At 33.1% G+C, this 18,090-nt stretch overlaps 1 protein-coding gene across 3 annotated transcripts in view; it reads left to right on the top strand.

Moving 5' to 3' along the window:
- The window catches only part of BRINP3 (BMP/retinoic acid inducible neural specific 3), a gene marked incomplete at its 5' end in the record, with an annotated part of 413,860 nt that overhangs the window by 207,251 nt on the left and 188,519 nt on the right, over positions 1 to 18,090 (top strand). For all 3 annotated transcript variants that reach the window (XM_082615798.1, XM_082615797.1, XM_082615799.1), the window contains one exon: positions 10,680 to 10,870. In XM_082615798.1, the coding sequence (XP_082471924.1) occupies positions 10,680 to 10,870 (191 nt within the window). The remainder of the gene's footprint in view (positions 1 to 10,679; positions 10,871 to 18,090) is intronic.

The raw sequence follows: 18,090 nt of genomic DNA, 5'->3' as shown, positions 1-18,090 counted from the left end.
AAGAGTATTCTGCCTATGTTTTCCTCTAGGAATTTTATGGTTTCCAGTGTTGCATTTAGGTCTTTAATCCATTTTGAGTTTATTTTTGTATATGGGGTAAGAAAGTCTTCTAATTTCATTCTTTTACATGCAGCTGTCTAGTTTTCCCAGTACCACTTATCGAAGACACTGTCTTTTCTCCATTCTGTATTCTTGCTTCCTTTGTCATAGATTAATTGACCATAAGTGAGTGGGTTTATTTATGGGCTCTCTATACTCTTCCATTGATCTGTGTGTCTTTTTTTATGCCAGTAACATAATGTTTTGAGTACGTACTTTTATAGTGTAGTCTGAAGTTAGGGAGTGTGATTACTCCAGCTCTGTTCATCTTTCTCAAGATTGTTTTGCTGTTTGGGTCTTTTCTGTTTCTATACAAATTTTAAAATTAGTTCTACTTCTGTGAAAAATGCCCTTGGTATTATAATAGGGATTGCATTGAATCTGTAAATAGCCTTGGGTAGTATGGTCATTTTTACAATATTAATTTTTCCAATCTATGAACATAGTATATCTTTTCATCTGTTTGTGTCATCTTCAGTTTCTTTCACCAGTGTCATAGTTTTCCAAGTAAAGGTCTTTTACCTCCTCAGGTAGGTTTATTCTTAGATATTGTGTTCTTTTCGATGTGATGGTAAATGGGATTATTTTCTTAATTTCCCTTTCTGATAGTTCATTGTTAGTTTATAGAAGTGCAACAGATTTCTGTATTCTGAAACTTTCCTGAATTCATTGATGAGGTCTAGTAGTTTTCTGGTAGCTTCTTTAGGATTTTCTGTGTATAGTGTCCTGTCATTGGCAAACAGTGACAGTTTTACTTCTTCCTTTCAAATTTGGATTCCTTTTACTCCTTTTCGTTGTCTGATTGCTGTGGCTAGAACTTCCAATACTGTGTTATATGAAAGGGTCAGGAGTGGGTATCCTTGTTTTATTCCTGATATTAGAGGAAATGCTTTCATCTTTTCGCCATTGAATATGATGTTTGCTGTGGGTTTGTCATGTATGGCCTTTATTATGTTGAGGTATGTTCCCTCTATGTCCATTTTCTGGAGAGTTTTTATCATGAATGGATGTTGAATTTTGTCAAAAGCTTTTTCTGCACCTATTGAGGTGATCATATTATTTTTTATTCTTACTTTGTTAATGTGTTATATCACATTGATTGATATGGGGATATTGAAAAATCCTTGCATCCCTGGGATAAATGTCACTTGATCATGGTTTATGACCCTTTTAATGTATTGTTGGATTCAGTTTGCTAGTATTTTGTTGAAGATTTTTTCATCAGTGATATTGGCCTGTAATTTTCTTTTTTGTGTGTGTGATATTGTTGTCCAGTTTTGGTATCAGGTGACACTGGCCTCATAGAATGAGTTCAGAAGTATTCTTTCCTCTGCAGTTTTTTGGAGTAGTTTCAGAAGGATAGGTCTTAACTCTTCTCTAAATGTTTGGTAGAATTCACCTGTGAAGCCATCTGGCCCTGGACTTTTGTTTGTTGGGATGTTTTAATTTCAGTACTGGTAATTGGTCTGTTCTTATTTTCTGTTTCTTCCGGTTCAGTACTGATTCAATTTCAGTACGGGTAATTGGTCTCTTCTTCTTTTCTGTTTCTTCCTGGTTCAGTCTTGAGAGATTGTACCTTTCTAAGAATTTGTCCATTTCTTCTGGGTCGTCCATTTAATTGGCCTATAGTTGTTCATAATGGTCTCATAATCTTTTGTATTCCTGTGGTGTTGGTTGTAATTTCTTTTTGATTTCTGATTTTATTTATTTGGGCCCTCTCCCTTTTTTTCTTTTCTTTCTTTTTTTTTTCCTTTTTTGACTGTGCCATGCAGCTTGCAGGATCTTAGTTCCCCAACCAGGGACTGAACTCACGCCCTCTGCAGTGAAAATCCAGAGTCCTAACCACTGGACCACCAGGAAATTCCATCCCTTTTTTTCTTGATGGGTCTAGCTAAAGGTTTGTCAATTTTGTTTACCTTTTCAAAGAAGCAGCTTTTAGTTTCACTGATATTTCCTATTTTTTTTTTTTAGTCTCTATTTCTGCTCTGATCTTTTTTTATTTCTTTCCTTTTACTAACTTTGGGTTTTATTTATTCTTCTTTTTCTAATTCTTGCAGGTGTAAGATTTCATTTGCTTTTTAAAATTAGCATATGCTATTCTCCCTTTTTGGGTGAGGTAGGACTCAATAGAGGTCCTATTAAGAAGAATTAATGGTATAGCATATTTCACCTGAAGAGTGAAGACATATAGGGGGATTAGGGGGATATAGTATATAATGGACTATTTTGGGAGATCTTTACTCTCTGTATGTGAATGCAAACTAGGACTAGAGTTAATAAGTTTATAAAAGAAGGAGATCATTAAAGAAGTAGGACAGTCTTCTGTTCCTCACAAATAAGACAAAATAGCTAAAATTACTAGAAATGCCCAGATATGGAATGAGTTGCTTTATGCAATTCTAAGGAATTGTGATGAATAAAAAAATGTATACTAGCAACTTCTGAATTCTAGTCATGTGGTAAGTCCTTTACAGATATTATCTGTTTCATGCTTATAGACATGCTTTGAAGAAGAAATTACTATACTCATGTAAGAGGAAACAGAATCATAAATTATATATTCAAGATCATTCAATTACTAAGTAGAAGCTAGCATTAGAACCTGAATCTGTTTGGTACCAGTAGTTGGTACACTTACACTTAAACCATAATAATTAATTCTACATTTTTTTTCATACAGAACCTCATAATCCAGTGAAAGAATCCATTATAGTGGTCTAATTATCTCTTCTGCTCTATGACATATAATTAATGTTGGACACCTCTAGTAATGGGAAAATCACTACAATGCACGAGAGACATAGTGAAGATGATTCTCTTCACGTATTTACATGGCTTTCATGCCTCTCCAGAGGCAAAAGTAATGTCCAATAATCAGTTGAACCAGTGTTTTGAACTTCATTTGTGTATTGCTGAATTGAAGTAAAGATTACAGTAAGTGTCCTTCTAAATACAGGAATCTGTAGAAAACATTACGGATGCACTGAGGCTGAGCTTGGATTTAGATGTATTTTACAAATGGAATCATCTGAAACTGTCAAATCATTTAGAATTTTATTTTAGTCATAACATTAAAGTCATGAGTTTACTAATTACTTAAGAAAATTTTATTATGACTAAACATATTTTAAATGTGGGCCAAACATAAACACTTATGCCATGATATTTTTTTCAAATGAAATTTTCAAACACACTCAAAGTAGAGAGACTTGTACAGTGAGTGCCCATACACCCATATGTAACCATACAAACTATATAAAACTGTACTACAACTACTAATATCCCTACCTACAATAGATTACAGAATGAAGTTTTCTGATTCTTTTTACATATTTTGTCCTCAGAATATATTCCAAAAATGGATTTACATTTAAAGTACTCTATTTGTAAGTCACTTAAAATAATTACTTCTCTAAACAATAAGCATTTAGAAACATTGGTTTCTGTTCTTAATTCTTAGAGATTGATTTTTTTTCTATTTGATTTAATTGATTTTTACAATAAATAAAATATTTTAAAAAATCTTTCCAGTGTTTAAAAAACTTTAACAAAGTATATTCAGAGAAGTCTTTCTTCCCAAAGTGTTACTTCCACTCTGTAAATATAGATAAAAGATTTTGGTTAATCCTTCCAGTGTTTCCCCCCCCCAAATAAAAATAAATCCATCCATATATTTGTATCATACACTTTCTTATAAAAAAGTCCATCTAAGAGTTTGATGGACTTACATTTGTCTGGCCTTACATTTAGGTCTTTAATCCATTTTGAGTTTATTTTTGTGTATGGTGTTAGGGAGTGTTCTAATTTCATACTTTTACATGTACCTGTCCAGTTTTCCCAGCACCACTTATTGAAGAGGCTGTCTTTTCTCCACTGTATATTCTTGCCTCCTTTATCAAAGATAAGGTGACCATATGTGTGTGGATTTATCTCTGGGCTTTCTGTCCTGTTCCATTGATCTATATTTCTGTTTTTGTGCCAGTACCATACTGTCTTGATTACTGTAGCTTTGTAGTATAGTCTGAAGTCAGGGAGCCTGATTCCTCCAGCTCCAGTTTTCTTTCTCAAGATTGCTTTGGCTATTCGGGGTCTTTTGTGTTTCCATACAAATTATGAAATTTTTTGTTGTAGTGCTTTGAAAAATGCCAGTGGTAGTTTGATAGGGATTGCACTGAATGTGTAGATTGCTTTGGAGAGCAGAGTCATTTTCACAATGTTGATTCTTCCAATCCAAGGACATGGTATATCTCTCCATCTATTTGTATTCTCTTTAATTTCATTCATCAGTGTCTTATAATTTTCTGCATATAGGTCTTTTGTCTCCTTAGGTAGGTTTATTCCTAGATATTTTATTCTTTTTGTTGCAGTGGTAAATGGGAGTGTTTTCTTAATTTCACTTTCAGATTTTTCATCATTAGTGTATAGGAATGCCAGCGCTTTCTATGCATTAATTTTGTATCCTGCTACTTTACCAAATTCATTGATTAGCTCTAGTAGTTTTCTGGTAGCATCTTTAGGATTCTCTATGTATAGTATCATGTCATCTGCAAACAATGACAGCTTTACTTCTTCTTTTCTGATTTGGATTCCTTTTATTTCCTTTTCTTCTCTGATTGCTGTGGCTAAAACTTCCAAAACTAGGTTGAATAAGAGTGGTGAGAGTGGGCAACCTTGTCTTGTTCCTGATCTTAGTGGAAATGGTTTCAGTTTTTCACCATTGAGGATGATGTTGGCTGTGGGTTTGTCATACATGGCCTTTATTATGTTGAGGAAAGTTCCCTCTATGCCTACTTTCTGCAGGGTTTTTATTATAAATGGGTGTTGAATTTTGTCGAAAGCTTTCTCTGCATCTATTGAGATGATCTTATGGTTTTTCTCCTTCAATTTGTTAGTATGGTGTATCACGTTGATTGATTTGCATATATTGAAGAATCCTTGCATTCCTGGAATAAACCCCACTTGATCATGTTGTATGATCCTTTTAATGTGCTGTTGGATTCTGTTTGCTAGTATTTTGTTGAGGATTTTTGCATCTATGTTCATCAGTGATATTGGCCTGTAGTTTTCTTTCTTTGTGACATCCTTGCCTGGTTTTGGTATCAAGGCGATGGTGGCCTCGTAGATTGAGTTTGGGAGTGTTCCTCCCTCTGCTATATTTTGGAAGAGTTTGAGAAGGATAGGTGTTAGCTCTTCTCTAAATGTTTGATAGAATTCGCCTGTGAAGCCATCTGGTCCTGGGCTTTTGTTTGATGGAAGATTTTTAATCACAGTTTCAACTTCAGTGCTTGTGATTGGTCTGTTCATATTTTCTGTTTCTTCCTGTTTCAGTTTAGGCAGGTTGTGCATTTCTGAGAATTGGGATAGATTCTTAAAAGTAGGATTGCAGAGTCAATTATTGCTAACTATTGCCAAATTTCTCTTCATAGTTTTATCATTTTGCACTCCAGCAGCAGTATATCATAGGGCCTGTTTCCTTCTAGTATGCCAACAGCTTTGACAAAGTTGTCAAATTTTTGAATTTTGGCAAATTCCATAATAGCTACGTGATATATCAATATATTTTTAGTTTGCATTTATTATACTATGACAGATTGAAATCCTTTCCAAATTTATATGGGCCATTTTGTCTCTTCTTATCTAAATACTATTTTCCTATTTTTTATGCCCGAACCTTATTTCTTTTTTTCATTGAGTTTTAGGAGTTTTTGGAATGTTAGAGGTATTAGCCATTTGTCCCTTATGTAAGTTGCAAACATCTCTTCCCAATGCAAAGTGTACTTAGGGTGATTCTGTGCTAGGAAAAAAAAATCTCTTTTTATATGGTCTAATTCATCTATCTTTTATTTTATTACTTTCAGACGTTTAGTGATAGGAATGCTTTTCCCACTCATGCATTTTCATTCTTTTTTTTTTCTAGTTGAGTAGTTTCATCTTATTAAATATTCATGTCTCCAGTTTGTTTGCAATATCTCCTCATATACAATCATATCCTTTACTTTGCAAATGACTATTCTGATGTCAAAGTGTCATTTATTAGAAGGTCCACCTTTCCCCAATTGAATTAATAGTCCATCCTTATCATGTACTAAATTTTCATATATACCGTTTTTTTTTTTTTTTAATTTTCCTGTTTGAGTGGTCTGTCTATTCATGCTTCTGTACTACACTGTCTAAATTATACACATTTTACAATAGGTATTCATACGTAGCAAGGCATCCTCACTGTTGCCTATTTTTTGGAAAGCTTCTGGTGACTTTTCTTTGACTAATTTTTACCTAAAAAAATGTATAATAAACATGAAATGATGTTTGCATTAAAGTTATACATTAATCTAAGTAAAATTGATATATTTTAATTTAAATATTCCTATTTGAAACAAAGTACCATGCCATTTTCAGTTTACTTTTGTTATTTCAGGGGTGGCATATAATTTTTCATATATGTATTGAATTTTTATTGGTATTTTAAATGGTATATGCTAATCCATTATTACCTCTAATGAAGTATTATTTGTATATTTCAATTTGTTGAGTTAGTAAAGTTTTTATTATTTTCTGCAGTTACTAAATTCTGTTACTCTGCATAGTAGTTTGTCCATTGATTTTCTTGAGTTTTCCAGATGAATAATCATGTTATCTGTAAAAAGAGATAATTTTAAGTTCTTAAAAAACTATTACTCTAATTTTATTCTCTTCTATATTTACATTTTAATATATTTAATATCATGTCAGAAAATAGTACCAGTTGTGGGTTTGTTTGTCAGGTTATTATTTTAATGGGAATGACTTCTGAGTCTTCTGATTAAGTAAGACAGTTGGTTTTAGGTTGACAATCACATATTTTATCCTTTTAAGGAATTTTCCACTGACTCCTAGCTTACTGAAAATTACCCAGCAATAGGTATAAATATTCATCAAATGCATTTGAGGCATTAATGGACATCAAGGTTTTTCTTTCTAGATGTGTTAATATGCTGAATTATATTAATGATTTCCTAATATCAAATGACCCTTGCCCTCCTAGAATTATTCTTTTTGAGATATACATTTTTAAAACTTACTGTGCGTTACTGTTTACTATTGCTTTATTTATTATTTTGCATCACTAATAATAAGTTGTAATAATGTTTGTTGTTGTTTTTGTCGTTGTGTGATCTTTCCCAGATATTTATGTCAATGTTTTACTCAATTTACAACAAGTAATTAAAAGTTTTCCTTCATTTCATATCCTCTGCAAACATTTTAAGTAAATAGTATCAGATTTTTTGATCTTTAGAGTTTTGTCTGAACTCTCCTGTGAAACCATCTTGGCCTATTGATTTTTTTTTTTTTAAATTTTGTGGAGGTGTTGTATGACACCTAAACTTATCTGCAAAAGCTTTGCAAAATAATTTTATTTTTAAATAATATGTTTACTTTACTTTGTTATTTTATTATTTAATTTTCTTTCTCTGTTAAAAAAGGTAGGTTGATGAGTTGGTGTATTTGTTTTTTTTCTTCCCTTCAAAGGAAGCTGTTTTTCAATTTATTATTCCTACTTTTCTTCTGGTTTTTTTTTAAACTCATTAACACTAGTTTTCTTCCTTTTAGTTCTTTTTAATTTCTAGAAGCTTATTTTTGTCATTTTTTTAGTTTTAGAGTTATATGGCTATCTCAAATATTTTCATAATCTACATAAAGTACATATTTAATGCTGTGAATATTTATTTGAGTACTGCTTTAGCCATGTCCCTTAGATTGTATTATATACCGTTTTCCTCAGGTTTTCTTAGAAAATTTGTCATTTTGCTTTCACGTATCCTATTATTCAAGAATTACATAATAGAAAATTTATCCATGTGAATTTTTTAAAATGTTTCTATCAATTTTTAATTGTACTATATTGTAGTCAGTAAATGTGTTAAAGAAACAATATTCTGACATTTGTTAAAGAACAGTAAGGCAGATTTTATTCAGGGGGTCTCCTGCATTGGAGTTTTACAGGAGGGGAAAGAGACTGAGCTCAATTTTGAACAGAACCAGGAAAAGTGGGAATTTATTGGCAATGAGCAGAGTAGGCGGATTAGTGGATGGAAAATTACAAAGAGGGTAGGATAATTCTTGCTAAAGAGACCTAACATGATTCTTGCTGAAAGCAGAGCAGGGTTATCAAATATCACCAGGGAGATGGTAGGGGATGAGGAATTTGGTCAGATGTTAAAGATGGTCATATGTCCAGGGTAGGGGATCCTTGCCAAAGTGACTTGACAGGATTCTTCCTAAAACTGGGCTCTTGAGAACATGCCCAAGAAACAAGCTCATAGGAGCCTGTCTAGCGTTTGGTCAAGGAGAAAGTCTTAATCAAATGATTTTTTTTTCAAATTTTTAGAATTTACTAAGGATTTTTTTAACAAAATATATTGCCAATTTTTCTAAATGTTCTGTGTACTCTTGAAAAGAGCTTTCATTTCCTCTTTATTGATATAAAGTTTAATATTTACCTATAAGATCTACCTTATTAAGTAGGTTGTGTCTATCTCATTACATTTTTACCCTCACTGGGTCTATCTAGGTCTAGGAAGTGTGTGCTGGAGTCTTGTAATACTGGTAGTTTATGTATATTTTAACCTATATCTTCTGTATATTCTGCTTTATGAAAAGTGCTGCAATTAAAGCAGTTTTGCAAGTTTTAGTCTTCAACACTATTCAGTCTATTTCATTTTCTCATTTAATAATTTTGTCCTGAAGAGATCATTAACTTTGCTTCCTTTTTTATTTACATTCACCAAGATATCATTATCATTTTGTTTTTAACCTTACTTAAGAAGATACATCTCTTGATCTCATAGTCTGTTAGGGCTGCTATAGCAAAATGCCACAGATAAGGTAGCTTATAAACTGCACAGTTCTGGGGGCTGGAAGTTTGAGATTAGAATGCCAGCATGGTTGGGTGAGGGCTCTCTTCCAGGTCACAGATTTTTCCTTGTATCTTCACATGGCAGAAGGGACAAGGAATCTCTTTGGAGCCTCCTTTACAAAGGAACTAATTCCATTCTTGACGGCTCTGCCCTCATGACCCAGACACCTCCCACAAGCCCCATCTCCTAATACCATCACCTTAAAAGGACAGAATTTCAACATATGAATTTTGGGAGACACAAACATTCAGACCATAGCACTTGCATGTGTCATTGAGCTGCATTATAAATTCTTAGACTATCACAACGCTGTTCTTTCTGTCTCCATGTACAAGATGTTTGTTTGGGCACATGGGTGAATTTCTCAGATTCAGTGATCTTTCTGAGAATGTATTCACTCAGATTTCCACACCAGTTCATCCTCTCCTTTGGGGGTAAATTATTAGCGTGGATTATTTTTTTTATAGTATTTGACATATATATTCCCTTTTTGCTTTCAGATGTTCTCACCGAAAGCTGTTTATCATGTACGTGACTTAACACTGTTGATAACTTGACCCACTCATTCATATTTTTGAGAGTTTTTTTTTCCTTCAGCAATTCTAGTTAGTCTGCTTCATTTCCAGCTTGCATATTGATGTCCAAATACAAACTGAGAATGCAGCTTTCCGAAATAACATTGTTGACACCTTATTTCTGATACCAATTCACCTGATCTCTTGCAGAGAAGTATGAACTGTCACTTAGAATTGGATGGTCAGTTAGGCTGTGGCATTTTAAAATTGGTATTATTTTTAATTTGGAGAAGAAATGCAAGCTATTCTTCTGCTAGAAAATCTTGTTTGGTCTTTTAGAAAACTGGCTTGACAAATTGTCAGTGGGCATAATGCCACCTAAACAGATGGGTTTCTGTAAGAATGAGAACAAGCTTCAAGTTTGACAATTATATGCTAGTTGAATATCTAAGAATCTGGAAGTCTGAGGATGGCAAGTTTTTAATGTTAGACTTGAATGGCATTGACACTTTTTTGTCAATATTCAAACATTGAAAATTGCAGCTTAATTGTAATTTGCTTTAAATTTCACCTTAGAGGATCCATTGTCAAGTACCTAAAGCTTCTTATGGAGGTTAGTGATTTCCATAGAGCTTATTAACACACAATATTTTAATGTTTAATGCCATGTGTAGGAAACCTCTGAATTTAATACATAAATATTTATATTACTATATATGCATGTATGTTTTCTCTGCGTTTTAAAGGTACAATTGAAAACAGCTAATGTTTTGTAACATGCTTGGTCATGTTTCCATTTACCATGCTGATCTGTAGTAAAGGTTGAGTTTGTTTTACATATTTTCCTATCTTAATTTGCTTTGAGACCCAACGAGTGTTAGGTAAGCTAAACTGTATGAGAAAGTCAATAAAATCTAGAGAACGTGTTCTGCAAAAGCTTGCTGTTTAATATTTACGAAATATGTATTCACAACCATCAACATCCCGGGTACTTTTCTAGGTATATGGGAAATCTTTGTGAACAAAAGAAAAGTAAAACTCCCTGCCTGTTTGTTGTTTATCACTCTTTTGTTTCATTATGACTGTAATGTAGGCTTCCTCACCTGCAGGTAGTTGAAAAAATTGATTTGAAGTGGGAAATGGAATAATGTAAAATATTTTAATGCAGGAGAGGAGTCACTCACAATTTTTGTGGACAAGCGGAAGCTGAGCAAACGATCTGAAGGAAGTGATCCCAGCACCAACAGCTCCTCGGTCACTCTGGAGACGCTACATCAACTAGCTGCTTCCTATTTCATTGACAGGGACAGCACCCTTCGGAGACTTCACCACATTCAGATTGCATCCACTGCCATAAAGGTATGAGTATGTTTACCCTAGAATTATGTCATACCATTTTGTTCTCTGTCTCTAAAATCCATGTCTATATATGTTCATGTCTCACTGATTTAAACAATTGTGTCCTGAAAAATAATTTAATGTGTCCTTTTGCTTTAAGTGTTGCAGTACATTTAACATGAAATTGTATATATTTTCATGTAATTTTGTTAACTTGATGATTGGGTCAAGGTGTTTCATGTCAGAACATTAATTGAAATACACTTGAGTAGTGTCAGTTTATCCTCGGGTACACAGACTCCCTCACAACGTGTACGTAGATGAAACTTTGTTTTAATAACACTGATTTATTTTGTAAAACTTCATATTTTATTGTGTGCATTCCTGAGAAGGAGCTCTATTAGGTTCAAAGTGGGTCAGTGACACAAAAATCATTAAGTCTGGTCCAAGGAGTATTCCCTGCCCCCCATGTTTTTAAGACACAGTTAAGAAGTACAAGTATTTGTTTATAAGTTTCTAGAAGTCAAGATACACCATAATCTAGAACTACTGGATAAACTGTATGTTCACTAAAATCCTTTACCTTTGAAACAACTAAGGTTGACTTTACAAAAACTGAAAGCATGGGAGAATAAGATACCTTTAATTTTCAGAAGAAATGAAGGGAGAGAAAGAGAGAGAGACAGAGACAGAGAGACAGAGACAGAGAGAGAAAGGCAGTGGTTTCCAAAACAGTAGATGTTTTGACATATTTCTCTGGCAGTTTAGATCAGCATGTTATTGTGTTTGGCCAGTGGCCACTGCAAAACTAACAGACCAAAGAGTTGGCACATGTGATTGTGTGATTCTGGACTAAGTTAATAAGAGCAAAATAAAACATAAAGAGCATTTCCGAGTGTTTCAAATGTAACATTTCATAATTAATGTAAAAAGCACTCATTAAATATATCATTTTATTGCTTTATGAGATTAAAATTAATGTGTGTATTTTTTTCAGTTAATTGAAAAGTTAGTATGTTGATATGTTGAGAATGCTAAGAAAAATTAGCCCAAGGTACATCTTTTGTCCAAGACTGTCCCAGAGAGAATAAAAGATGACATGAAAATATTTTTAGCTATATAGAGACACAGATGTAGAGAACAAACATATGGACACCAAGGGGGAAGCGGTGGGGGGTGAGGTGGGATGAACTGGGAGACTGGGATTGATGTATATACACTAATATGTATAAAATAGATAACTAATAAGAACCTGCTGTATAGCACAGGGAACTCCACTTCGGTGTATGGTAGAAACTAACACAACATTGTAAAACAAGTATACCCCAATAAAAAAAAAAGAAAGAAAATATCTTTAGCTTAAGGGTTACACAAACCATAACTGCCCATCTTCAATACTGCTAGTAGATGAGGTTAAGAAAAAGACTTCTGTAGATATAGATTATACAATTATAGTTAGTCTACCTCTGACTGTAGGACTTATGTTATATTGACTAATCAAGTGTATAAATAATATTTATGCTGAATAGATAAAATGTAGCCAGCATGAACACAGATGTTGTAGTTAATTTAAAAATGTTGTAAGGTAGGATAGTGTTTTAGGTATTTAGCTTGAGGTTGCTGAGAAGAAATAGGCTTTTTCAGAAATCAATTTCAATGATATAAACAGAAACTTAAAGTGTATTTTCTAATAGAAGACATCCTTGTAGTAAATATGTTTATTATACAGCTATTGATTTTTTTGCTCAGTGCCAAGTAGAATTATACAGTAGACTTTTTCTATCCATACTGAGTAAGAAATATTCATTCACAGTTCATGTCAAAACTTAATGGATATTTGTACATACTCTTTTCTCCCACAAGAGAAGTATGTATCACAAAAGACACATGTTTTAATGGTGCAGGCTGTTGTGTACAGGCATTATTCTTAGACCCTGATGATACAACTGGAGATGATAAAGCTTCATGTGTGGTAGAAATGAGCCAGCCCTGAAGGGGAAGTGACTTTCATAAAAGAGTGATCTAAGAACAGCTCTGGGGAAGACAAAGGAGTAAACTGGAATGTGGGAGAGTGAACAGCCTCACCGTGAAAGGACTCCAGAAAATGCTGGAGCCCATTAGTCTTGGAAGGGAGTTCTAGAGCACATAATGGAAGTATTTTAAAGTGTGTGTAGTGGGGCTGGGAATAGGAAGGAAAAGTGGAACTTTAGATCAAGGAGAGGAAACAGAGAACAGTATGGGAATGATACAGAGATGGGTTGTAAAGAGAAGTACACATATCTTGTGCATAACTAAGGGGAAAAAAAAAGGGAATGAGGTATGTGTACTGGCAGCAACATGACTAAGAAAATAATCCTGGAAGTACATAGGGCAGGCAAAGGTGAGGTAGTAGGGAGTGGGAAAGAGGGGAGGGAGATCAGACTTTTCAGGATTAAATTTAGGCCTGGATGGAGTTCTCACCTGAGGCAGTTATAGTTTTAAATGACCAGTGGTTATCTGGCCCAGGGTCAGCTGCAGCCTGGGCTACTGTGAAAGCTCCAGGAAAAATACTCCAGCAGGTTGACATGGCCCTTGAATTTCATGCACACTTTTATGCTCCTGTGTAATTTCGTGGGGAGAGTATCTTTTATTTTCCTTAGTTATCAAATGTATCCCTACACAGATAAAAGATGTCTCCCCACAATTATAAGATTTTAATTGCTTAGATGTGAGTTAACAGGGTAAGAGGGACTGAATGGTGAGGGTAGTGGGTGTGTAAACGGAATCCAAGGGCATTCAGCTACTGAAATCCTTTATATTTGAATAAATAACTCAATGCAAAGTGATTCTGTAGATATTTGAATTCAAAAGCTTAACTTATTTACTAAATCTCTAAAGGTTCAGTGCATTGCTTTTATATTTTAAAGATTCACATGAAGGGTAGCAAGTCTACAATTTCTTTGATTAGATAAAAACACCTTGGGTTTTTAAGTGCCGTGTAGTGGGCATTTAATTTCTTGGCAAAATGTTGTATGAAGATGTCCCTTGATTCACAGAATTTAGGAGACAGTGTTTTGTTTAAAAATAAAGTCAAATAAAATCATTATCTGATAACAGCAAAAATATAATTAAATCTGCATAAGCATGCCTTCTTGTATCATGCTAATTCTTGCAAAAACACAAAAGAGTTGGACACATAGCGTTAACTGAGCCAGTTTCTAGAAAATGGAATAGAACAAATGGTTGTGTTTAACCTCTTCTAATTATGAATGTAAATTGAACTTTATTAACACATCTGAAAACAAAAATGAATAGCTCAAATGCCCATAGAGCATAATTAACTGCTATACTATTTCATAATGGCATTTATATCAAATATTATTTCTCAATATAATTATTAGTGCAAAAACATGTCAAGTATAATGTCTAGAATTGTCAGTTATTTTGAGAAGATTCAATTCAATTGACTCAAATTATCGAAAATAATCATACTAACATATTCTTTAGGTTTCTTTTGAAATAGTCAAATAAACTTTAATGTGTGATTGACAATGATGAGAAAATCAAAATATACATTTTGGGAAAAATCCAATCTATTACCTGATGTGGTATATGGATTTTCAAAAATTTCCTTAATACTTTAAGTTTTAAATATCAGATTACATGCAGTGAATAAAAGTAAAATTTTTGTAACTGTTAAAAAATTTAAAAGAGCTAAGTTATTATTTTTCTAAAAGAAAAAATAACGTACTGTATTGCTAGCATTTTTCTAACATAGAAAAATTATTTGAAAGATTTTAAAAATTATGGTGTTTAGAATTTTTTCCAACAAATTTAGGAAAATGCACAAACAATATGATAAAATTGACTTACAGGTCAGTATTTCAGCTAAAAATCTATCTCCAAGTGATGTTTTCGTGCTACATAGTTTACTTAAGGGTGTTGAAGGTGATGTTGAGAAGAGGCTCCACAACTTAGAGCTACATTTCTATTTCTGAAATTATAAAAACACATTAAATTAAAATTTCAAAATCTATTCATAAAATTAGGATATACCTTAGAATATTAGAATATTCAATGGAGAAAATACAGTCTCTTTGGCAAGTGGTGCTGGGAAAGCTGGACAGCCACACATAAATCAATGAAGTTAGAACACTCCCTCACACCATACACAAAAATAAACTCAAAATGGCTTAAAGACTTAAATATAAGACATGACACCATAAAATTCCTAGAAGAGAACATAGGCACAACATACAGTGACATAAATCGTAGCAGTGTTGTCTTAAGCCAGTCTCCTAAGGCAATAGAAATAAAAGCAAAAACAAACAAACAAACAAAAACAAATTGGACCTAATGAAATATATAAACTTTTGCACAGCAAAGGAAACCATAAACAAAATAAAGACAACAAATGGACTGGGAGAAAATATCTGCAAACTATGAGACGGGCAAGGGTTTAATTTCCAAAATATGCAATCAACTCATACAACTCAAAAACAAATAAAACTAAACAAAACAAAAACCCAATCACAAAATGGGCAGAAGACCTAAATATACACTTCTCCAAAGAAGACATACAGATGGTCAACAGGCACATGAAAAGATGCTCAACATTGCTAATTATTAGAGAAATGCAAATCAAAACTACATTGAGGTATCACCTCACACCAGTCAGAATGGCCATCACCAAAAAGTCTACAAATAATAAATTCTGGAGAGGGTGTGGAGAAAAGGAAACCCTCTTGCACTGTTGGCAGGAATGTAAATTGGCTCAGCCACTTTGGAGAACAGTATGGAGATTCCTCAAAAAACTAAAAATAGAGTCGCCATAAAATCCAGCAATCCTACTTCTGGGCGTATATCTGGAGGAAACTCTAACTCGAAAAGATGTGTGTACCCCAATGTTCATTGCAGCACTATTTACAATAGCCAAGACATGGAAGCAACCTAAATGTTCATCAACAGATGAATGGATAAAGAAGATGTGGTGTATATATACGATGGAATATTACTCAGCTATGAAAAATAATGAAATAATTCCATTTGCAGCAACATGGATGGACCTAGAGATTTTCATACTAAGTGAATTGAGCCATACAGAGGAAGACAAATATAATCTGATATCACTTGTTTGTGGAATCTAAAATATGATACAAAACAGAAAGAGACTCATGGATGTAGAAAACAAATATATGGTTACCAAAGGGGAAAGGAGTGGGGAGGGATAAATAAGGAGTTTGGCATTAGCAGATACAAACTACTACATGTAAAATATATAAACAACAAGGACCTACTGTATAGCACAGGGAACAAAAATAAATTTCAAAAGCTATTGATAAAATTAGGCCTGACAGTAATTTTCCAAGAAGCATTTTTGATATGTAAATTATTTGATTTGGGGTAATTTAAATTAGGAGAAGTTTACAATTAATTTTTAAATTTCTATATGTTCAAAAACTCTTAATTAAAGAAAACCCAGTAAGACAATTTACATGTAAATAATTCATAATAATTTGAGGTTTGATTTCATATATTACTTTTATTTTCAGGAAGGTCTCTCTTTTAAATAGCAAACTCTCTTAGGGTTTCAAAAGAATGTTTTAACTTATGTACACATAAAAGTATTTAATTATTTAGTACAAGCTGTACATTTAGCTTAGTACATTTAACAAGTTGGACAATTTTGATCAAGTTGACCACAAATCTATCTGAATTTTTTATTTATCTGCCCCAATTTTTTTAGTATAAAGGAATAATATATCATTCCATAATAATTAATATGTGTAAATTTAGTGTCATGATTAAATTCATGAAAGCAAAAAGTTCCAGAATAATTAAGAATCATATTTTTTCATATTCTGAACTTTCATATGCTTTATAATATTTTTCTAGTTTGCATTATAGATATTTATTTCCCCTCTGCCATGTCTTCTCTAGTTTTGACAAACAACCCTAATTTGCTGGAGGGCAAAAGCAGAATCTGTTTTAATTTTTGTTTGGTTTTTAATGAAAATAACTTTTTATATATATAGTGGCTACCAAATGGTAAATTTGTAAAATAAAGTTAAGCTTTGTTGTTTAGATTAAATATTAATTATATAAATTAGGGAAAAAATTAAAACTTCAATTTGTGGTATATTTTAGCATCTGTTTCATTCCATTCTTCTTTTTTCAGCTCTTTCCTAGTCAAAACTCTTATTTCCTGTGACATAGCCTATACTGTTTGAGGCCATTATATTTCATTTGTTTTCTACTGTCTCACATCGCAGTTGTCTTACTATCTTCACTCAAAATGCATCTTGTGTTTATCTTTCTTGTGACAAGTTATATATAATTATATTTTCTGTGTTATAACTGAGCACTGACTAAATTATTATCTCTTCCATATACAAAGAATATTTGACCTGAATAAGCCTGAAAAAAAAATCAAGCAAAGCAAATAATGTTAAATAAAATTTTAAATCTCTAAATAGTTAGAAGTGCTTCTAACCAAGATGGATTAACAGGGACTGAATTTACCCTCCTACCTGACGATCAAAAACAGTGATAAAAGATATAAAAATAATGGTCTACCAGGCATTGAACAATAGGTAATAAAGGATGATGATTATGAGAAATGGACACAACTGAGGTGAGTGCTATGATTGCCCCAGCTTGCTGTCTTGAAAGAGTTTCCAGGATGTGGTTCAGGGAGAGAAAATCCAGGCAGAGACCAAAAAATTCCTTAAATTGAGGATAGAGGTCAGAGTTGAGAGACCTAAGTGTTTTTAGTAGTTGGACAGAACACCAAAGAGGAGAAAGCCATGTAGAGAGAAAACCCCAGGAACCACAGGGGTTTGCCCTCAAATACTTAGCAGAATGCTGTTGAGTACATACATGTGACAAAATTACCTGACATTAGGGAAGAAAACTACACCATGGATTAGGATTAGAGAACAGTGTTTGGCACTCACTCAGGGCCTAGAAAAGTGTTCCCATAGCCAGAAAGGAAATACTAATAATTCATGGAGCACTGCATGAAATGCTTAGAAATGGCAAGCCTCAGTGGTGGGGAATAATCAACCTTGATTAAGTTCTCTGGACTCACCTCAAAAATTATAAAAAACAAGACCAACATGAATCAAACCCTTTCCAAGAACTACACCCCAGAACAAAACTCAAGACTGCTTAAAGGGCTAATCATTCTTTAAATCCAGCATTACTCTGATATAAAAACAAAGTAAAATATTACAAGGAAATAAAACTATCAGTATATTTCA

The sequence above is a fragment of the Mesoplodon mirus genome, assembly GCF_964341445.2.
Source record: "Mesoplodon mirus genome assembly, chromosome: 3".
NCBI classification, from domain to species: domain Eukaryota; kingdom Metazoa; phylum Chordata; class Mammalia; order Artiodactyla; family Ziphiidae; genus Mesoplodon; species Mesoplodon mirus.
This window is presented reverse-complemented; position numbering and strand designations above follow the sequence as displayed.